At 31.4% G+C, this 24,638-nt stretch overlaps 1 protein-coding gene across 1 annotated transcript in view; it reads right to left on the bottom strand.

The window, feature by feature from the left end:
- The window catches only part of LOC139529012 (von Willebrand factor D and EGF domain-containing protein-like), a 41,465-nt gene extending 17,739 nt beyond the window's left edge, over positions 1-23,726 (bottom strand). The window contains exons 1-10 of the mRNA XM_071325481.1: positions 23,588-23,726; positions 21,880-22,051; positions 17,678-17,893; positions 15,291-15,400; positions 10,691-10,948; positions 7,355-7,558; positions 4,812-4,973; positions 4,172-4,237; positions 1,643-1,887; positions 1,155-1,241 (exon numbers count right to left, since the gene is read on the bottom strand). Of these exons, the coding sequence (XP_071181582.1) occupies positions 1,155-1,241; positions 1,643-1,887; positions 4,172-4,237; positions 4,812-4,973; positions 7,355-7,558; positions 10,691-10,948; positions 15,291-15,400; positions 17,678-17,893; positions 21,880-22,051; positions 23,588-23,660 (1,593 nt within the window). The 5' untranslated portion in view covers positions 23,661-23,726. The remainder of the gene's footprint in view (positions 1-1,154; positions 1,242-1,642; positions 1,888-4,171; positions 4,238-4,811; positions 4,974-7,354; positions 7,559-10,690; positions 10,949-15,290; positions 15,401-17,677; positions 17,894-21,879; positions 22,052-23,587) is intronic.
- Between the last annotated feature and the right edge of the window lie 912 nt (positions 23,727-24,638).

The following is a 24,638-nucleotide window of genomic DNA, read 5'->3' as shown; positions in this document are numbered from 1 at the left end:
AAAAACAGATAAATTTCATGGGGGGATCAAGAAAATTTTATAATTTGGATTTCAAAATGACCAGCCCCCCCCCCCCCCCCTCACAGGTAAACAATGATAAGTCCCTTACTAAACGTTTCACACATCACCTTAACCTTCAAAAGATCAGTGACAAAGATGTCAAGGTCAGATGAAACATATCAGACAGATATATTCACCTTATTACTATTCATGCACCAAACATAACCAACCTATTAATTATAGTAGGTCGTTGTTATTATGTTATTTATAGTTTTGTCTGCTATGTGCTTGTGCTTTGTGTTGATCGGATCGATCATTTTAACAGTTAAAAAAGGTTCTTATGGTATATTTTTACGCAACGATATGAGATGTTTAGTTGTTCTTAAAAATGTTTAGTCCTGGAATAATCATACATACAGATGGAATAAATAGAATTATAAAAAAGAAGATGTGGTATGATTGCCAATGAGACAACTGTCCTCAAAGACCAAAACGATTCTTCTAGAAAAACGAATCTACGATTGTTTCATTTAACTTTAAACGTTTCCGTGCCCTTCCTATTGTTTGCTATGCGTTTTTTTTTTCTATAATGTTCTATGCATTTTCGTGATAAGTACATGTATATATACACAAACAAACAATTGTATACGTTTATATAATTTCATTGATTTCACACAAGATCTCTAGAGTAGTTGGATTGACACTTTTATTTACTTTAACTACATCATACTAGATTTTCAACTTGACAAACATATTCTTTCACAGATTAGAGAAAAACTCGGCATAAGAAAAGACAAAGAATCGGACATATATTTTAACAGATGAGTTGACATTTGTTCTTGTGTAATTATTCGTGTAAAATTGTATAATAAATTTTGTTAAATTTTGTTTTGATTTTTGTCTTTCGTTGGCTACAATTTAAAGTTGATTTCTTTTTGTAATCCCAATTATGGGTTTCTCGGGGCTCTATACATATTTTTTTAACGCATTTACAAAATGAAACTAGGGAACAAAACTCTGTTGGAGCACAATTATTTTAGCACAGGAATTTTTTTTCCGAAAAAAATAATTTCATTGTGAAAAGAAAACTAGAGAGGTGTATTGATTTAACAAATTATTTATATAATCGAATCGAGTTTGAGTGAAGTACTTACAAAGAGTCCGGCATAGAAGATTTTGCTTCGATAAAATGGACTTGGAACAGCATCTGCGTTGAATCGCAGTCGAAGAAAACAAGTAACCTAATGAAAGAATTAATGTTATATCATTTATGAATTCATATATTCATTTTTCATAAATTATCTAGAACTAATTTTTTTATATGTGACCACTGCCACTATAGACATGTATTTCTTGTGTACGTTTCATCAGCAAAAGAATATTCACTGATTTTTTTTTAAACTAAACGAAATAAAAACAGACGTCTACAATAACTATTTTGTATTCGAGTGATTAATGGTGCCGGATATATTTAAAGAAACGTCTCCAAAATAATTGATTTTTTTTTCTTTTGTTATCCATCTGTTTCCGTATTCTTGAAAACTGATAACTTAAAATATAATTTATCCCAGATTGCTGGACGTATTTGCATGAAAACTTTTATCATCTATATTGATATACTAGTACATATACATATTAATACCTCCATATTCATAGTAAATCTATCCGTCCATTCCGAATCCGTAAGCACTGTATTTCCAATGTCATCAAACTGAACATTCTTATGAGTGGTAACGTTGATTCCGTTTATAAACCAGAAAACGTCATACACATAAGTTCCGTTTGGTATATCATCAAACTTACACTCAAATATGGGCACAAGACCAGAACCACTTTGAACAAGAGTAGCATTAACATATGGAGTAACGGTTTCATTCGGGTAAGATGCTGAAAGAAATATTCAACTGTTAATAACTACTTTTTTTTTACCTAACTAAGTCTTCAGTATTACTATAAAAACAAGTACGTCATATGTCTTGCAAGAGAAAATCTTTGATATTTTTTTCTAGATTGACACGATCTTTATTGATATAGTAGTGTGAAATGAACTACTAAATCTGACGTTTAAACGATAGCAACCGAACAGCTCATATTGCAGATTGGAAAAAAAACATGATGAAATAATGTAAACAAACGTGCACCGGAAGGTTATAGTAATAGCTGATTATTAAAGAACAAACCAATAACACCAAGAATTATAGCAACTGTCAAAGAAAAGTACTACAGTGTTCTGCTGTTTCGTTGTTTTTTCTCGTATAGTTGATGGGTTTCCTTCGGTTTTGATTTGTAACCTGAATTTGATTTCTCTTAATCGATTTGTGACTGTTGCCTTCATTTATTTATAGCATATGGGAACGCATGGAAAATATATATATCAAAAAGTTATGATTAACCTTTTCTGCATGTGCTTCCTGTACTCAGCGTTGTTAAATATATCAATTTCACAAATACGGTTAAGTTAGGCAACAAACTCGCTAGTTAATTATCTTTTATTTACAACCACTGGGTCGATGCAACTGCTAGTGGAGTTTTAATTTCCCGAAAGTATCACCAGCCCAGTAGTACATATACAGATATGAATTGTGGTTGATATGGTCATGTTTATAAATTAACTTTACATTTGCTTGGAATTTTTGAAATACTAAGGCTTTTCTACTGCAGGAATAGATTAACTTAGCTGTATTTGGCAAAACTTTTACGAATTTTGGCCCTCAATGGTCTTCAACTTCGTACTTTATTGGGCATTTTTAACTTTTTTGGACTCGAGCGTAGACGAAACGCACGTCTTGCGTAAATACAAAAATTAATCTTGGTAAAAATGATGAGTTTATTTATCAACAATCACTAAATGAAAGAAGTAGGGCCTATTTCCCCATAAATTTTTCACAGAAGGGCCAATTTTTAAAAGTGCTATAAGAATAAAATTAACTTTAAAAACAAAAAATGAAAATTGCTTTTTGATCAATATCTCGATTTTTATATATCATGATATGTATAGTGTACACTTGGAATATTGTAAAGTACTGAAGGCTCAAATGGTGTCTTGATTGGTTGAAATCAAGAATTCGTTTCATTGTCAATGCAATTTATAATTAATGCATGGCTTCTTTATTGGGGGGTATTTCATTTCGTTTATTGAATGTGGTCATTTTTATAAATTTCCTGTTTACAAAACTTTGAATTTTTCAAAAAAACTAAGGATTTTCTTACCCCAGGCATAGATTACTTTAGCCGTATTTGGCACAACGTTTTGGAATTTTGAATCCTCATTGCTCTTCAACTTTATACTTGTTTGGCTTCATAAATATTTTGATATGAGCGTCACTGAAGAGTCTTATAGAGACGAAACGCGCGTCTGGCGTACTAAATTATAATCCTGGTACCTTTGATAACTATTTACACCACTGGGTCGTTGCCACTGCTGGTGGACGTTTCGTCCCGAGGGTATCACCAGCCCAGTAGTCAACATTTCGGTGTTGACATGTATATCAATAATGTGGTCATTTTTATAAATTTCCTGTTTACAAAACTTTGAATTTTTCGAAAAACTAAGGATTTTCTTACTCCAGGCATAGTCTGGCGTACTAAATTATGATCCTGGTACCTTTGATAACTATTTGACTGAATTGACCGTAATTGGTGAAAATTGTGTGATTGTTTATTTTGCCATCTTTGCAGACTTAAACAAAAATGCATATCAAAATCAGAGAACTTTTTATATTTCTGTAATACAAATAATCAGTCAATATCTAGTTACATCCTTGCCTAAACATTCTTTGATCCACAAGTTATTATTTACTCAGAGTAAGTTTTGTTGTGTTAACACAGCCGTATATGTCAATTCCTTTTGATGAAACTTCAGTGGAAAAAGAGTTGGCGAGTTTTTCCTGTATAACTTGACTTCCATTATTATCTTTCACTCATTGAAAAGAAAAACCGAAAGATGTGAGTTTGTTCATAGAAAAGCACCAAGTACAATACTAAAAATGAATACCAATTGTGGTGAAATTTCATTTAAACGGATCAAAACAAACAGCTAACTATTTTGAGTCCATTGAAGACATACCAACAAAACAAAAAAATTATCTTACATTTAGTTGCCAATGTAGTGTTATTGCATCAATAATGGTACTTGATGTATTATTGATAACAATGCCTTATCATCACTTACATGAACATTCAGGATAGTAACCAGATTCAGATGACATTCCTTCTGGACAAAGAACTGGTCCATTACCTTAAATTTAGATTGGCAAACAAATGTAATCGAATAACAATACGAAATCTATAAAGCAGTACTTAAACATCTTTTAAAAATCGTTCTTATGATCATAAATGATGGTAATGATACTTCTGGACGTGTTCTTATTTTTTAGGCAGAGAAGTCTTTTTACACAATATTTATAAAGGTAAAAAGTCTAAATCATTAGTAGTTTAGCCAAAGACCTGTTTTATAGTATGTTTGTGAACAACAAAAAAACGACATTTATTTATATATTAACTTCCTATGTAAATGTTGTTCATAAGAACATATAAAGTTTTGCGTAAATAGGGTAATAATGTTTTAAAATATAGGAGGATTTACAAAATGTGTGTCTTCTTCTTATTTTAGGTCGTTGGGTAATTTTGATCTTATTCAAAAATGAGATAGTTTTTTAAGCAAAAATCAAATAGCATAAAACTATGTAAATTGAAGTTTCAGAAAATTAGAAACAATCATCTTCCCTAATTAATACTTAATCAACAAGAGCTACAAAACATGTTCTTCCACAGTAGGAATCAAACAGAAAAATAACTAATTGATATATTACCAAAGCAGTAAGCTGCATTTTTTGTAGTATTCTGTAAATAGTATACAAAATACTTTCTACAATTTTTGACCACAATAACAAACGATGTTTCACATGTGTTGTTTTCTGTTTGAATACATGCTGTAACTGTCATATTACCATCAGAAACGAGTGGAAGTGTACCTTAAACAAAACAAAAATACACGTTAAAGATCAGCGTACACTATACAGAGATCAAAGATATTTAACTCATGATCGTCTAAAAACAAAGTACCGAATAAATTTAAAATTCAAATTATTTATTCTGGTCGAAAACAACTTGACAATGCCATGACATATAACGAATTATTGCAAGATACAATTTAGTCAACCAAACTCTACACACAAAAGACTAAGCAACTCAGTGCGCTTATTGTATGTGTTCTCAGAGAGGATAGGCAGACCCTTATTCCACTTAAAGCACTCATCACAATAGGCAATGGAGGTACTGAGTCGGTGGTTATTATCATTCAGTGATTTCACAATCGAGGTCAAGGGTATAATTGTGTTAACGACAACTGCAACATTTTGCGGTAGTCTGTGATACAGATATTTCATTACCGGTATGCAACTCGAGATGGCGTCTAAAAACTTTAATCAAATTTGACTTTCTGAAACCCTTGCTTCTAACGCACCCTTGTTAATAGAAACCGTCTGTAAACGAAGTCTTAATAGGAAACGCAAGGTCTTAAATTTTGTAGGCAACCTGTATACTCCATATGGAAGTGCTATTTGAATTTCGCTCTATTAAAATTTCACAATTTGGAAGCTTAACACATCCCTTTACTCTTTCATTTTTGCTATCAATTGTCCTTCATTGCAATTTCGAGAGGTAAATAAATAAATGAGGCAGTATAACATATATCTGTGGGCTCCTATTTTTGTATGAGATGGGCTTTTTATTTCATTAAAGTACAATCCTTTAGTAAATAGAGTAGTTGTATCTACGTTTAGATGTTTTAACGAAGTAGAATTAAATTAATTCCTTCATCTGTATTTAAATATAATTAACACTTAAAAAAATGTGTTTCGTTCGGATGATTTTGTTTCATATTACAATTATGAGGAACGATCATGCCCAAGTAATTTAAAGCCAATGTGGTAAAGCAACTACACATATGAAAGACTGTATGATCAATATTTTTAAAAGAACTGATAAGAAACTAAAATTATAATTATCGGGACCGTTTTGAATATTCCACGGAGTTTGTTATATTTGGGATTTTACTTTTATGGTTATACCTGAATCAACATTTGATTGTATTTTCAAAGAAAAAAAATGATTTATACCAACATTTTAGATATAGTTTATAAATCTCAAAAGGTTGTCATTCCCCTTGCAATAGATACAGATGATTATAATTTTTCCAAACATGGTTACACGAATTAGATTTTAGCGAAAAAAAATTATGTATTACTGCAAAGTTATTCCACCAGGTTTTTCGATATCACAAACTAGTCAAAACGTTTACTTAATTTTATCATCGGTATAAGGAAATAATTCGTAAATATAACTCAATATGCAGACATCTTATACGTTCAGGTATTTCACATCCAATCTTTTATGGTAATCTTCTTTACAAAACACAAAAATGTAATTATTCACCTCAAAAGCTTACAAAACCTTTAAACATACTTATTTTGAAGGAATATAGTTACCATACTGTTGTCAGGTCATTAAATATTGCATATTTTGCTTTAATATTGATTCACTTATAGGGTCTTTGCATCGGAACTAAACACATTTATTTAAAAAAAAAAGGTTGTTGGCATGACACGGGTTATGTTCTTCTCATATATATTATGATAGTATGATACTCAACCCCTAACGGGAGAGATTGTGCCTGATATTCATATGATGGAGACATAATCTTTTCAATCAGTTTAATTGAGGTCTGGAGCTGGAATGTCAGTTAACTGCTAGTAGTCTGTTGTTATTTATGTATTGTCATTTTATTTATTTTCTTTTGTTACATCTTCTGAAAAAGGACTTCTCTTGAACTGAAATTTAATGTGCATATTGTTATGCGTTTACTTTTCTACATTGGCTAGAGGTATAGGGGGAGGGTTGAGATCTCATAAACATGTTTAACCCCGCCGCAATTTTGCCTCTGGCCTTTGTTAGTCTTGTATGACTATTAATTTTAGTTTCTTGGGTATAATTCGGAGTTTAGTATGACGTCCACTATCACTGTACTAGTATACATATTTTTTAAGGAGCCATCTGAAGGACGCCTCCGGGTGCAGGAGTTTCTTGCTACATTGAAGATCAATTGGTGGCCTTCGGCTGGTGTCTGCTCTATGGTCGGGTTGTTGTCGCTTTGACACATTCCCCATTTCCTTTCTCAATTTTTATTGTAACTGTAATTTGTAAAGAGTAGCAGCAGTTTGCTCTTGCTTCTTTATTTCATCAGCGAGGTATAATTGACAATACATATTTTTGAATGGCCTCTTTTACTTTTCACTTTGATTTCTTTCTTTTCATTAAATAAATAATGATTTTTTTGACAAGGTTCCATAATTACCGTTTATCCAGACAGGATAATAAGTCCCGCAGTGATAGTCACCAGGTGGATATGTTGGCATTTGATCTCCATTTCGACTTTTTATCCTGTACCATGTTTCTTCCAGACGTTCATCACTTATAGGGATGTGCATTGATCCTACTGTGTTGAAGTCTGTTGATCTTTTCTCTCCATGTTTTATGTATTTGTAGTTAATGCATTCACCTATATCAGTAAAAAAAAATAGTTAATACCTCTATTTGGAAAAAGCTTAAGAAGATAAAGAAAAAATGTTAACAACAAAAATTAATCAGTAAGAGAAAACCTACAAATATATGGACATGACTTGAATTTCAGTCCACTCCTTAAAAGAAATACCGCATAGATTTCTATTTTTCTTTGCAAATTATGATAGAAGAAGAGGTACTGAGAAACCATATAAAAATTATCAGCAGCACAAGGTCAACAATAAAGTCACATTATTTATGAATTATGTTTTAGTTTTTTTATGCTTACGAGTGGCAATTGCACATATATCAAAAGAAGCGTCACAGGCTCTCTAAAACATCTAGCTCCTGAATGTATATTTTTTAACAGATTCAGATTCAGTACTTGTAAGTGAACATGGAAATCAAGGGTTTTCAGTGCAAAATTTTATATATTTATTTCCGTTTTGCAAAAAAAGAAAAATAATTATTTTTTGTTGTGTGCTTTTTTGAGAGAAATTCAATTCCATATCATATTTTATAAACCATTGTTGTAAGATACAAATAATATTGAATACAATTGATGCATATGTAGGCACTATTATGAAATTTATCGTAAATGAAAGAGAGAGGAAGAAATCAGATGGACATTTAACTCATAAGTCGAAAAAAACGCCATGGCTAAAACAGGTAAAGAAACGCAGACAACTACATTTTCCAAAACACAACATAGAAAACCAACACTAAGCAACACGAACCCCACCGGAACTGGTTGATCTCATGTGTTCCTGAAATGGAAGCAGAATTTTCTCTGCATGTTGCATCCGTCGTGTTGCTTGTGATATTACAACTAAATAACCCACTCACACTAAATTAACAAAATTAAATGACTGATTAAAATGACTGTTTGAATAATATTCGATTGTTTTTGAGTAAATTTGAAAAACAACTGAATTTGTTTTGTTTTGTTAGAAAAATACAAATTATCACAGTATATTGCAGATTTCAGAGTACAGAATGTAAGCGGTTTATTTTCCAACATATGTCTTAAAAATTCTAAGAAATTTTACACATGATATTTCATCTAAATGTTAAAAAAATGAATAACCCCAAAAATATATAATTATTTTAAAAGCCATGATATACTTTTCTCAATTTTGGGGTAATCTCAGTTTCTTAGGAAAGGTAAGCAGATCCACAGATTTAAGCGACATGACAAAATTTATATTTTTATTATGCATATATATTTGACCATTTCAACCATGCAAGGTGTATAAATACTAAAATATTTTAAACACACAAGCACTGTCAATGTCACAAAGCAGTGGATGTCTGTTTTTAAACAATGCAAAATATGCCGATAAAGAATGAATACAAAATCACTGTCAATGTTACAAAGCAGTGGATGTCTGTTTTTAAACAATGCAAAATATGCCGATAAAGAATAGTTGATATTTTATTTTACAAAATCACTAAGTTAGGTAAGTAAATTGTTACACAGTTTATTACCAATAATAACAAATGACGGATTGATGCGTAACGTCCAGTAAAAACTATTGAATAAGTAGGTCAAAAACAAGTCATGAATATACAATATCAATCTACTTGATATACGACCGAAACGGTTAGCAATATATATTTCGTACTAGATGCATTTATTCATCACAGGGTATCCAGTCGGCATGAGGCATTATTGAATCCGTTCTGAATACTCTAAATGTCGTTTGCTTAGAAGAGAATTCAAAGCAGAATACAAAATTGAGAATGGAAATGGAGAATGTATCAATGAGACAACAATCAAACATAGGGAAGACAACAGCGGATGCATCTTGCAGTGGGCCCCTTAAAAGATATATATACAAGTTCAGTGAAAATGAACGTCATACTAAACTCCGAATTATACACAAGAAACTAAAATTAAAAATCATCCAAGACTAACAAAGGCCAGAGGCTCCTAACTTGGGACAGGCGCAAAAAATGTGGCGGGGTTAAACATGTTTTTTGATATCTCAACCCTCCCCTTATAACTCTAGCCAATACAGTAAAATACAAACGCACAATAGTACGCACAGTAAAACTCTGTTTAAAAGAAGTCCAAGTCAGATGTCAGAAAAGGTAAAAAAGAAAATTATCAAAATGACAATAATACATAAATAACAAAAGACTACTAGCAGTTAATTACATGCCAGCTCCAGACCTCAATTAAACTGCCAACTTTACAGTCTTCTTCGTTTTACTCTGTCTATGATGTATCGTTCGGCCTCTCGTATTCGAGGCGGACAAATTTCAACCCAAAACACCTTCTTAATACATCTTATCATTAATTATGTTTCGTATTCTGCAACAAGAGTTTTAAATGGATATTCTAACAGAAAAGAATACTATTTGTCTCCCACACATATTAAATGATCGTACTCTGATACGTAGTCATGTCATGTCATGCTATGATTTTAATTTTATATTTAACTTTGCCATAGCAGCGGGAGGTTTGACTAGCCACAAAACCAGGTTCAACCTACTATTTTTTTCTAAAAATGTCCTAAACATAGTAAGTAAAATGGCAATTGATATATTATAGTTCGTTTCTGTGTGTTGCATTTAAGTGTTGTGTTTCTGTTGTTTCGTTGTTTTCCTCTTATATTTAATGTGTTTCCCTTAATTATAGTTCGTAACCCGGATTTGTTTTTTCCTCAATCGATTTATGAATTTCTAACAGAAACGGTTGAATATAGCTATTATTGTCTTTATATATCGAGTCTAAATTGAAAACTACGTTCAAACCTATGATTGCGTTGGATAAAAACCGCAATTTTTACACGTGTGCATGTAAAACAAATTTCGTTGTAGAAGGGTCTAAATACAGCACAAACAACATTTTCCAAAAAAAGACCAAAAAAATGAAAAAGTATATTTAAACAAAACGCATTTGACTAACAGGTCGAACAACTGATGCTTTTAAATCCTGCTGACTGCCATTGGCGATTGCCAAATAAAATTGATCACGAGATGTAACAAAATTGATCTGAATATTAATTTAATACTAAACAGAAAACGATATATATATAGATAGATCAGTTTTATATTCAAGGTTTTAAACAACGAAATAGTGTAAAATAAATGTATACGCTGTCTCTTTTGATCGTCAACTCACCTTCATATTTCAATATTTTGATTCCTCTCAAAAATTGTTTTTCCATCACAAGTATAGATGTTGAAGAATTTGCCTTTTCAGTTTTGAATAATCCTTTGTACACGTCTGCATAATAAATATGGTTTGGGGTAACGTCAACACCATACCCGTAGTCAGTTTTTGCAACTGTTTCCGCATAATCTGTTCCATCAAATAAGCTTGAAGAAATTGGTAATTGAGATGGATAATTGGTCCAATATATCCTGTTATCATATAAGTCTAAAAAAGTAAAAATAACAAAAATATCAAACTATGAAGAAGATTCAAAACAGAAAGTGCGTCATCAAATGGCAAAATAAAAAATCAAACGAAAGGATAACAACTGTCATATTCCTGATGGCATGAATTGGACGCATATGAATTAACTGCACGTGCTAGTTAAAAGCATATATATAATTCGCATTGAAAAGTTGGGGTTAAAATTTTCAAAGCAGAATTAATTATAACAACGAATTCACATATTTACTTTTTACACATTTCGTTTACATCCGAGATGTTTATTTTGTTTGCAATAAATATAAAACACCTGAATGAACATTCAGTTTTCTACGTATACACTTCATTTATTGATATGTTGATGAGTTATTTTCATATGGCTAGTCTGACTATATGTAAATTTATGTCAAGTGTGTAGGTTACGCGATTGAGACTTATCACCGATTTGTACCATAAATAGGAATTTGTTTACTTTTCGAAGCAACTAAGAATACCATGGCCCTTGATATGGTTACTATTGCTCAGTCTTTTGGGTTTTGTAGACTGTTGTGTTCTCTTCGTTGTTTTCATATTTTGCCATGGTTTCCGTCGTTTTTTTTTTTTGTTTTTTTTTTTACTCTTTTATATCATTCGGTTTGTTTTGTTTTTTTTGCTTTCATTACAATTTATATATAGGGTTGTGGATCATTCTATCAATAGTTAAATGCCTCTTATTCTTAGAGTTTCAGGTGATACTAAAAACCTTTACTTTTGCGTTTCTTGAGAATTCATATCGACATCTATTCAACTGATGAGTTTATACTTTTACAATTTCTAAAAACCTATTGAGATATTACATATATTTCTAAGAACAAGTAGGTAAACAAACGTAAAATATATGAATATCCAACTATCCCTAGAAAAGAGTGGATTGTAAGTCAGCAGCTATACGTTAATACAGTTTGTCGTACAATAAAGATATTGAAGGATGGAAATAAAGTCAAATGATGCGAATCGGAAGATCTGATGATTACATCGAAATTTAATGTTAGAAATCAAAATCTATTTGTTGTGTCTTTATGATCGAAATCCCACAGCTGAAAATGTATGTAGGAAATCAAATATTTTAAGTTGAAATTCGAATTTTAATGTTCAAAGTATAAATCTTGCATGTTGAAGTCGAATATGTATTATCAAAAATCAGCTGGAATGAACTTTTTCTTTTATTACAAAATCGAACCACAGAAATTGAAAAATTTAGTATTAACTATAATATTTGAAAAATATATTTCACCACGTGCAAACAATCGCTGGATATTTAATTTCCATAACCAATATGCCAGTGGCATCAATGAAAATTTAACTGAATATCGTTTAGAAATAACTGGTCATCACCGAACGTTAAACATAAGAATATGTATATTTGACAGCGATTGTTATAAATGTTTACATTTTCTAGAAAATTCATGGTGTAGTGAAAGTTATTGAAAGCCTAGGATGCAGGTTGATGTTACAAACTTACTAAGATATTTGTTTTTATCATACTTCATACAAAATTGTAATTTTTTGATTGAGTAATACAAGGGAGATAATAAAGTATATCCAATTTACCAATTCCCGTTATGGACCCTGTAATTAGAGATCCCTTTTTTAATTGTCTCCCTTATGAGGGACATTAATTTGTATTTACAATGGAGAGCTAGCAGAAAGAGAAAATTTACCTGTGGGTAATGTGAGTAATCTATAAGGTTTTAAATTTTTTTATTTACATTAATTTGTTGTTAAGCTAAATGTTTTTGATATCAGAAATTATTTTTCCTTAAAATTAGTTAAACCGACGATACATCACATAAAAGCCAACTTTGTCCGGTATGGAACCAGTCTACGATTGAGAAAGGGAAGTAATTTGTCAAAAAGGTGTGTTATAACAGAATCAAATCGGTAATTGACAAATGGACTATTGATCAGCTTTAAACAACTTTCTTGATAACACCAACTCGTGCACACCAATAAAAAAATGACAATGTAAAGAACAATGAATTAAACTAACCTTGATAAGTTTAAAAGCATTGCTTTAGTTTCACGTTTTATATTAACCTCTTGGATATTTTGCGCGGCGAATATACCGTTTTATCAATGAGGATTTCCATGCTTTTAGCTAATGAGAAAACAGAAATTTTTTAGACATATGATAAAACAAAATATTACCCATCGAAACATCATTGTCAACTTCGGTTTCGCTTGAGTTCAAAATGTTGTCTTAACATACCCTTGTAATAATCTGCTCGATCGTCCTCTCATCTATGCATTATTTATATATATAATATAGATCACCTTATCATAAAAAAATCTTTCGTTGTTGCAAAATGAATGTTAAATGTTAAATTTGGTAAATTACATTTCAAACTGAATAGTAAACCATGAAGGGGCTTTTCCGTTGGCTCATTCCAATGGTGTGTACATTTCTTATGATTTCACAATATGTCTGTCTTTGCATTGACTCCTCGGATGTCGATGAATGTTAAATTTCATAATAAATATTACATATGTTAAGGTTACGATCTAAATTGAACTAAAGAGCATCGCCCTTGTTGCTCAAAAGCCTGTGCAAAAATGACAAAACACTTGGTCCGTATAGTTGCCTTAAATTATAATGTTATGTATTCTTGCATATTAAAGAGAATCATATGATACCGGCAACCTTTGGTGTTCTCTTTTAAAATCAGAAATTTGTTATACGAAAAAATGCAAAACAAGCAAAATCTTCACTTTGATTACTTCTTTACATACTATTCATTCGTATAACACAACTATAGTTCATATAAAGAATTAAAACCCATACAGGAATGTATATATTGTACTGTTCTTTAGCTATTAGGAAAAAGAAGAAGCTCCTTCATATAAAAATAATTAACTTATTGATCATTGAATAACACCAATATTTAGTAGCTTGTTGCACTGACTACGTTATATTCCCTGTCCTATTACATGGATTATGAACATATTATGTACAAAACTTTTGAATTTTTCGAAAAACTAAGGATTTTCTTACCCTAGGAGTAGATTACCTTAGCCGTATTTGGCACAACTTTTGGGAATTTCGGGTCCTCAATGCTCTCCAACTTTGTATTTGTTTGGCTTTTTAACTATTTTGATCTAAGCGTCACTGGTGAGTCTTGTGTAGACGAAACGCGCGTCTGGCGTATAAAATTATAATCCTGGTACTTTTGATAACTATGTACATATAGATATTTTCAATTTCACTGAGTATTATAAAACGGTAAGTAAAAGTCCTTTCAAAAACAAACAATTTAAGGTACTCTGTACAATTTACGTAATGCACAACAAGTACGTTTATGAATAGCCATTACAGTAAATCAAGTTAACATGGTGAACGCAACACTGTCGCAAATAAATGAATGGTACCCTCCAAGATCTAACAGAACTCTGTAAACAAGCTTTAACAAATATATGTTGTAATCATTCCCAACAGTTTGTAATGACATATTGTCACGTGTATATCGATGAAGAACTGTGTTGTCCTTCAGAGGTCCTTCTGGTGTAATCATACTTGGATGTGATCTCAATGACGTAGAAAATTGAAAACAACACGTTTAATAATTTCTTGCGTCCGAAGCGCTTTTCTGGATTTACCTTCATCAGGAACGCTCAAAGCCAAAGATATATTCTTTGCAGATAAGATGTTCTAAACATTTGTTAATTCGTGTTAATTTTCTATTTATTTCTGATAAGAAAATCAGAAATGATTTATATATAAATTAAAGTTTCTACGTTTATATGATATTTTTAATGACAACAATAATATAAAGTTCTTTGAAATGTTTTTACTCATGTCGCCTTCCTCTGCACAAGAACAGATCCTGTCAGACCTTACGACTGATTCTAACAGTTCAAAATTTGAACCGTTTTGGACAGCCCCGTCTATTCTTAGAGTTATATTTTAAATTATTTTATTCAATCTATTCTACCACTTGATGTTTAGCACCAACAACCAATCAATTAATTCACTCAGTATCTTAAATAAGTCACATACCTGTGACTCGTCTATATTGTTATTTAATTGATCTTTTATTTGTTTTTGGAGGGTTTTATTTGGGGGGGAGGGGGTATTTTTTCTTTATTATTTCCTGATTTTTCTATTTATTCCTTTTCAATTTATATGTATTACATTTCAAATAAATTATCGAATTGTCAACATTAATATATTTTAAGTCTTTTATTATTTCAACTGTATTTTATATTGGCACGTGCCAAAGTACAGCCTAAAATAATTGTTCATTGAAGCTGTGCATACTGCTAGAAATAAATGAATTATGCATGGTTCCTTATATTGTTTCCTTCTTACCTAATGCCATATGCGTAGACAACAATGGCGTTTGAACGATTACATAACAAAAACTGCCATTCAAACTGCATTTCCAAATTTCTTTAAAGTAACTTTGGACGAACATAACCCTGAATAAGAAAACATAATTGAGAGGTGCAAAATATAAACGGTATTTCATGTACTTGGAGTTAAATGAATAAGCAAAATTAGAAGCAGGCAATGAAAAAAGAGCCTGGATAAAGACGAAAACAATCATGTTTCTAATAAGGGGAGGTATGAAATCGAATAATGAACACACAACACATGTTTCAACAAAACACATTTTCATGCAAAGACACCATTTACACAAATACCTCATATAAACTGAACATAGAAACCCGTTTAGTGCACAACCAGTGTACTGCAATACAAAGTATTTAGTGTGTACGTTTCCGAAAAACAGACTATATATTATTGTTATATACATATAAACATTCATGGATCTACAATCTGTCGATACCTGCATCTTGGCATTGTATAAGGTAATGTATTTCTCTGACTGTTTATGACGTCTTTACACTGAATCCATTGGATGTTGGATGTGTTCTTATTGACAATTTATTCTTAGATGCATGTTTTTTTTTATTAGTTGTGAGTGGCTTTAAACTAGCTGTCAGTAACTGCGAGTATTCTCAGATCTGTATTTAGCGTCTTTTTGTTGTTGGGAAGTACCCGGCCACGTCCACTTGTATGTGTAGTATTTGTATGTTCATCCATATAATGAGTTTAGCCCTTTTCAACTGATTTTTATAGTTCGTTCTTATGTTGTATTGTTACAACACTGTCCCAGGTTTGGAGAGGATTGGGATACCGTTAACATGTTTAACCCTGCCACATTATGTATCTATGTGCCTGACCAAAGTCAGGAGCCTGTTATTCAGTGTTTGTCATTTGTTTATGTGTTACATATTAGTTTTACGTTTATTTTTTGTACATAAAGTAGGCCGTTAGTTTTTCTTGTTTGAATTAATTACATTGTCATTTCGGGGCCTTTTATAGCTGACTATGCGGTATGGTCTTTGTTTATTGTTGAAGGCCGTACGGTGAACTTTAATTGTTAATTTCTGTGTCATTTGGTATCTTTTTGGAGAGATGTCTCATTGTCATTCATACCCCATCTTCTTTTTCATATTAAATGTAACAAATAACCACAAAAAGGCATACACCAAATAACCTCATTTTGTTTTTTTTATTGTAAGATGTTATTTATATATGTAAAATCCATCTATAAACGATTGACAGATTTTAAGTACTGGGACCGAATCCTCATCCTGACAAACACATGGTTAGATTTACATTAACTTTGACGTAGAATCGGCTAGTTCAAATTACAAGAAATAGATAAATCAAGAATTTTTCGTATTCTTGTCTTTCATTTTTACGTTACTTAAACAAAAATCACCAATATATTAGAGTACTCACAGTTAAAATAAAACGATTTCAAATTATAAAAAATAGAATCATGTTCTCCCAGGTTGAAGTATAACCAGTACGCGTACAAGGGATTTAGTCTAAAGAAGTCATAAGCAGGCTGAAAAACGAATCTCTTGTTTTGCTAAAATGAGTAGGAACAGTAAGACCTTTTTGGCCCAAAAATATAGCAGTTTTACAAAATTGTTAAAATGTAAATTTTAGTTATTTATTGGAAAGTAGAATGCTTCTGCTACACAATTATGGGCTGGGTTTTTTTGACAAAACATTGCACATATATTGGGTAGTAGGACCATTAAGTCATGCTAAATTACTGAAATCTTCACAATTCTAGCATTTTAGTTAAATTTTAGACGGTTTCCGTGTAAAACGAAAGTGGCTGCATTCGTGTTCATCCTTTATATTGAAATGTAAGTTGTATTTGATGATAATACATAACATATATAAAGGTTGAGGATGAACACGGATGCATCCACTTTCATTTTTGACAAAACCATCTGAAAGTGACATTGTTCGGCATATTTGGTAGATTTTTCATATTTAAGCTTGAATCGGATCGTTTATAATGAGCCTAGGTGGTTTTGTGGTCAAGCGCTCGTCGCCAATAGTGCAAGTCGATTTGGTGCCACAATATCTCAGTACCATGAGTCCGAATCCTGGTCAGAGAAGAACAAAAAGTGTTCGAATTATCTCCGAATGGAGAAGAAAAATGCATATGTAAATGTAAATTCCGCTCTTGATACACATTTATAGTCGTCAGGTAATTCCATTTAGCAAAAAAAAACAACATAAAAACCACTCAAAGCTTAGTTATTTTCCTCGCCGTTTTTAGTTTTTTTACCATGGCTTCGCATGTTGATATAGGACATGTGAACTTTTATTCCCATCAAATAAGTATATTTTTGTTCTTGTTTTTTAAGTGTTTCAATAATTACCTGTTATTTATATCAATAGAGATATCTAATGGGCGGTATACGTTGTTAGTTATTATTGTTGCGTCAGTACCATCAAAGTTTGATCTGTATATCGTGTCATTGTAATAAAGTGCCCAGTATAAGTGGTCCTCAATTGGATCAACAGCAACACCCGTTGGATGGGTAACATTTAGTATAACTTCTGGGTTTGAATAATCGTCAACTGGATATTTAAATCTGTTAAAACAAGATATGTATCAATTTTTGTTGAATTTGTTTGTATCACCTACTTTCTTTTGTATCAGAAATCCGTACAAAAATGTATAGCTGATTACATAAAAAGGCCAAACCTGTAATTTAATGTACTTACACCAAGCCTATTGAACTCCAGATTGTCAACCACAAGAAGATCTTAGGGGCCTTTAACATGAAAGATATAAATATAAACCTCCAGATTGTGCATTGTAAACATACAAGTTTAGTCCAACTGGTCATGTTATTACTTAAGACTTGGTATCGTTACCAATTAAGAAGTAAGAGAGGTGTCACCCAAAGGAACAACATTAAGAACCCTTAATCCATCGATTGGTAAAAGAACTTTAGGTTACTGATGAATGTAGTTAAAGACTGCAAGAAAATGTGTAAAGCGCGAGGCAGATGAAACAAGGGTTTCTACCCATTCGAGATCCCGGAGGTTGCTGATGTTTTGTACTCTTTACATGACAAATATGTCGTTGTTCAAGCAGATAAATATCGTCTGTATTTGACAACACTTTAAGGAATTTTGGATCTCAATGCTCTTCAAATTTGTACTTTATTTGGCTTTTTTTTTAAACTTTTTTTGGATTCGAGCGTCACTGATGAGTCTTTTCATTACGAAACGCGCGTCTGGCGTCTATACAAAATTTAGTCCTGGTATCTATGATGAGTTTATTTATCTTCATATGTTTAAAACAAATAACTTTGAATGTTTTTCATATTTACTTAGAAAGAAAATTTACAAAATCACAAGTCTGACATTATCTAATTTGGTATTATAATAATTCCTTATAAAGAACGAAACATTCCTGGATCATCAAGATGTTCAACTAATTATCTTTCTAGCGTGATGACTATTACTCTTTCTAAATAAAATTTGGCCGTTTAACATTTTGTGAGGAGACATATTTAGCCAGTGGTGTCAATCTTGTATGGATATCTCAATAGTTATCAAAGGTAACATGATTATAATTTAATACGCCAGACGCGTGTTTCGTCTTCATAACACTCATCAGTGAAGCTCAAATCTAAAAGATTATAAAGCCAAATAAGTACGGAGTTGAAGAGCATTGACGACCAAAAATTCCAAATGGATGTGCCAAATACGGCTATGGTAATCTATTCCTGGGATAAGAAAATCCTTAGTTTTTCCGAAAAATTCAAAGTTTTGTTACAGAAAATTTGTCACAACGTTTTTGGAATTTTGGGTCCTCAATGCTCTTCAACTTTGTACTTGTTTTGGCTTTATACCTATTTTGATCTGAGCGTCACTGATGAGTCTTATGTAGACGAAACGCGCGTCTGGCGTACTTAATTATAATCCTGGTACCTATATATGATAACTATATAAAATTTAAAATTCCGACCCTTTTTTGCATTGCGCTTTATGTGTACTTATCACACATTTTCAAATCCATATTGATCTTATTCTGTCATCTTCCATGTAAATAAACAAATGAAGGCAGCAAAATTAAACAATAATAAGTAAAACAATGTATTTATCTAGATAATAAAATACGATTAACGCTTCTCTTCAAACAGATGGTAATGTCTGTCACGTCCGCTTTGTTTTGTTATATTTAAGGAACTAAGACGCTAAATATATGTTATTTTCCATAGGAAGTCATATTTATTGACCAAACAGTTGGTCTAGGACCGGAGAACAGTGTCCATAATTCGAAATTTACGTTCATGTAACAAAAACTTTATTGAAAAATCCAGAGAACTCCCAAAGAATTGTTGACCTATATAAAAAAAATCATAGATGAATGAAAGGTTCACCATCGACATTGAAAAACTTAAATTAGTGCTCCTTTAAAGGAGGAACTTACATAAACACAAAACAAAATCTTTCCTTTACACATGACAAAAATTTGTCTGAAACCGCTGCCTAAGTAGTTGATATAAAATACAAACTTGTGCATCTTATTTTCCTCTTGAAATATGTTTGACTTCTGACATCAGACTCGGATTTCTCTTGAACTGAATTTTAATGTGCGTATTGTTATGCGTTTACTTTACTACATTGGTTAGAGGTATAGGGGGAGGGTTGAGATCTCACAAACATGTTTAACCCCGCCGCATTTTTGCGCCTGTCCCAAGTCAGGAGCCTCTGGTCTTTGTTAGTCTTGTATTATTTTAATTTTAGTTTCTTGTGTACAATTTGGAAATTAGTATGGCGTTCATTATCACTGGACTAGTATATATTTGTTTAGGGGCCAGCTGAAGGACGCCTCCGGGTGCGGGAATTTCTCGCTACATTGGAGACCTGTTGGTGACCCTTTGCTGTTGTTTTTTATTTGGTCGGGTTGTTGTCTCTTTGACACATTCCCCATTTCCATTCTCAATTTTATTGAAATTAAATTAATGTATGTTTTATCAATCTAAACTGTTGTCATTGATATCGTCTGCAAGATATATTTATATACTATTAGTGCTGTTCGGACTGCGTCCATACTCGGCTCACTTAACCCGTTATCTGCTCTTTGGTTGGGTTGTTGTCATTTTGACATATTCCCTATTTCCATTCTAAATTTTTCTATAATTTACAACAAAAGGGACAAGTTTTCGTAACTTATTGTTAAGTAATCTATGTATTACTGGGAAATTATTAGGTTAGGGATTACTTTACAACAAATCTCAAAGCTACAAAACATTTACCAAATTCCTCCATAGATATAAAGATTTGGTTTTGACGTTTTATTGAAAATGTAAGTCAAACTGGATATAATATCCTCTTGTTTACTTATATGCTGTTTATCGATTCTTGAAATTTGGAAACAATCCTGGTATAAACTTATCATTAAAATTGAGAATGGAAATGGGGAAATAAACTTATCAATCTTTTAAATACACTAATTCGAAAAGGTTACCAATTCAAAACTGTAATTAGATCTTTGAATACTGTGTAACTGGTATTGATATTGATTGGTTTCCAGCTGGTTATCAGCTGTATATTGAAATCAGACTAAATATAATAAAGGCCCTGAAAGTACAATTGTACAACAATTCAAACAAGAAAAAACCGGCATAATTTATGGTTTTCGTTTATTATTTTGTACTTAAATTATGCCGGGTTTTTTTCTTGTTTGAATTGTTGTTCATATTTCGTTTCAGGGCCTTTTATAGCTGAGTATATGGTATGGTCGTTGCTCATTGTTTCGTTCAATATGGTGACCTATAGTTGTTAAATTCTGTGTCGTGAAAGATGTGGAGCTTTGTTTCATTGGCAATCTTACCACATCTTCTTATTTTTATAGTATATCATAATAGAAAAACGTACCCGATGAAACATACATACTCAATATGAATGTTTTATTCTTATTAAAAATAGTTAAACTTTCCCAATTCAATATAAATACATGGACATAAGGAGTACAAAGAGGGACGAAAGATACCAGAGGGACAGTCAAACTCATAAATTGAAAATAATTTGACAACGCCATGGCTTAAAATAAAAAGACAAACAGACACATAATAGTACAGAATAGTACAATGTATACATCGATTGATGATAAACCAAGTTTTGACAGTGAAAAAAAAACATGATTGCGCTATAAAGTCATCAAAGTATATTAGACAGTAGGCGATAATCTGCATAGAATTCCTATCTTTAAATCGTCGTACAATCTATGAATTTTGTTTTAAAATTCTGAGCGATTTCTAATGTAGCATATTCCATCAAAAATTGCGATTTCAAACGAATAATGTAAATGGAGTTAAGCGATTTTGTTCTCAAGTTCATAATTTGTATATTATTGATTTTTTTTTCATTATCAATTTATCTATTATATACATTTTTTGTTTAACTTTTATTAAATAAATCTACTTTCATTTTCTTATTCTTTTAAATGATTTTTTCCATCAACTATACTCGGAAAAGACGCGTACATGTATCTTTATATAGTTGATGAGCAATCTGTATAAATAACCGTACCTGAACTATTCATGTGAACATATTTTACCTTAAAATCTTGTGTCCATGGTGATCGGACCAATAAATGTACTGTTCATTATAGTGGTAATCAAGAAATATATTGTATGTGTAGCCATCAGCTAGTATAGTAACATTGTTTGTTTTTGTATCAAAGAATCCAAGCGATCCAAAAGAAACGAATAGCACTACTGGATACGTTTCTGAAAAAATGCAAATCGTTTAAAATGTTCACAGCAACATGTCAGTTTATTGATTTCAGGCAGCATTACCAAGGTCCGATTATGCAATTTTGTTTCACATCACAAATATATTAATAAGGATGTTGTATTATCCTCTGTATGATAATTACTTTTTGATAATAGAAATAAACATTATACAACAACTAAAACTGTTCCACATACCATAAATGACGAAAGGAGGAGCCTATTTTTGGAGTCATCCATATTGAATCATTCAAGAAGGCTCTCTAATATAACGTGGTAAGATAACTGAAAATCCATATCCTATCGGTTAGAACAATCGATGTCGGATTTATATTTACTTCATATGCTTCCCCATTTAGATGAATACCCCTTTTTAAAGCCAAAAAGAAAAAAAGTCCGCAATGCGGTAATATGGCACAAATTCTTCTGAGCTAAGGAGGAGTAACATATTATAAAACAGGGGCGGAAGATACCAAAGTGACATTCAAACTAATAGATCGAAAATAAACTGACAATGCCATGGCTAAAAAAGAAAACGAAAAACAGACAGATAATAGTACACAAGACACAACATGAAAACTAAAGACTAAGCAACACGAATCCAACCAAAACTGAGTGTGACCTCAGGTGCTCCGGAAATGTAAGCAAATCCTGTTCCACATATGTCACCTGTTGTGTTGCTCATGTTATTACAAACCCAGTAAATAGTGTAAATCGGTAGGTCACATTCGTGAAAAGGGAAGGGAATGTAGTTACGACATAAGGAATATAATAAGTGACAGTAGACGGACATTGTGATTCATAAACAATGCTGCTATTGTTGAAAGTGCCGTAAGATAAACAAGTAATAGTATTGTATGATGATATATTTACAGTTTCACTTAACACTTAGTGGATGACTAGCACAAAACTTAAGTAGATTATAGGTTGCAAAACAAGTACCTCTACTTTGACATTCGTCTAGCTAATCACGGTAAAAGTATTATAGTAAAATAAAGGCAACAATAGTATACCGTTGTTCAAAATTCATAAATCGATAGAGAAAAAAAACAAATCCGTGTTACAAACTAAAACAGAAGGAAACGCATCCAATATAAGAGGAAAACTACGTTACAACAGAAACACAACATTAAATTGAAACACACACAGAAACGAACTATAATATAACATAGGCCATTTTGAAAAAATAAATCGATTAAGAAAATAGTAACGGGTTCAGATTGGAGAAAAACTAAATATTTCCACAAATTATTTGATGTGATAAATCGAAGTTGATAAAAACTAATGCAAGAAAAGTATTTACAAATAATTGGAAATTATCATGCATATTGGGAGGTCAAATAATAACATTTCAAAAAAAAAATCATTTAGGTATTTAATTAATTTCCAAGTAGCATTATTATATATATTAATATCGGATATATGAGAATGACAAAATAAAAACAAAATAGATGACAACATATATACAACAAATCTTTTTATCCATTTAATGATAAAACAAAACACAAAATACGTAAAATGTGTTTTACTTACCATCGTCATCTAAATTCAATGCTAAGAATACACGAATTATTATGCAAACAAATACGATCCTTTTTGTCTCCATATTAAAATTAATACCAGGAGGACGAGATATATCAAACTATGAACATTTTGTACGTTTCAATTGTTTGTGTTTTTTTTTTTATTTTAAAGACAGCATTTAATACTATGTGATTCAAAAGGGTTTTCTAAAAATAAAAAAAAATCTCAGTGCGCATATTTTTTCTTTGTATTGCAACTTGACCTGAGTGCAGATGTGGCCCAGGTAAACGCATTGATCCGTTTAATAAAACTATTTTTAAAGCGACACAAACTGTCACATTTATGTTCACCAACTTGGCTCAAGTTCTTATATCTAATCTATAACATACATACAATTATATGAAAATTACAAAACAGTCTAAAATAAACAATTTACAATGAAAGGACTTGAAAATACATATAAACATTTCGTGTGTATTTAAGTCTGAACGCCATCTAATTGATAATTGAGATGACATCCTAAGTCTTCCGACGCTCATGATCATATACCCCGATATTAACATCAATGTAAATAGATAGCGAGCACGTGCAATTGTATTTTTCTATGTCTGTTTCATTTAGATTTTAAAAAAAAATATGCTAATCGTCGTTTCAACCTTTTATCTGTTTAAATTTAAACATCGCTTAACTACTCTTGTCTCAATTAATGAATGGCTATTATCTATTTTGAATTTATTGAATCATAAAACTAATTTTTGACTCTTCACATTGAATGGTCCGCGAAGCGGATTATGTAAAATGTGAATAGTCAAAAATTAGTTTTATGGTTCAATAAATTCAAAATAAATTATTGCCATTCATTATAAATAAATTTCTATAAAAAATAAGGCTCAAAGAACATTTTTTATTATTCATATTAACAATAACAACGTACACACATGTTTGCGTATGAATACACAACGTCAGAGTGGGCGTGTCGCCATCAAAATTAACAACATTGAAAATAAAACTAATAATTTTAACCAATCAGAAGACAGTAAAAACACCAAATTTATTTATT

The sequence above is a fragment of the Mytilus edulis genome, chromosome 1 (genome assembly GCF_963676685.1).
Source record: "Mytilus edulis chromosome 1, xbMytEdul2.2, whole genome shotgun sequence".
NCBI classification, from domain to species: Eukaryota; Metazoa; Mollusca; class Bivalvia; order Mytilida; family Mytilidae; genus Mytilus; species Mytilus edulis.
This window is presented reverse-complemented; position numbering and strand designations above follow the sequence as displayed.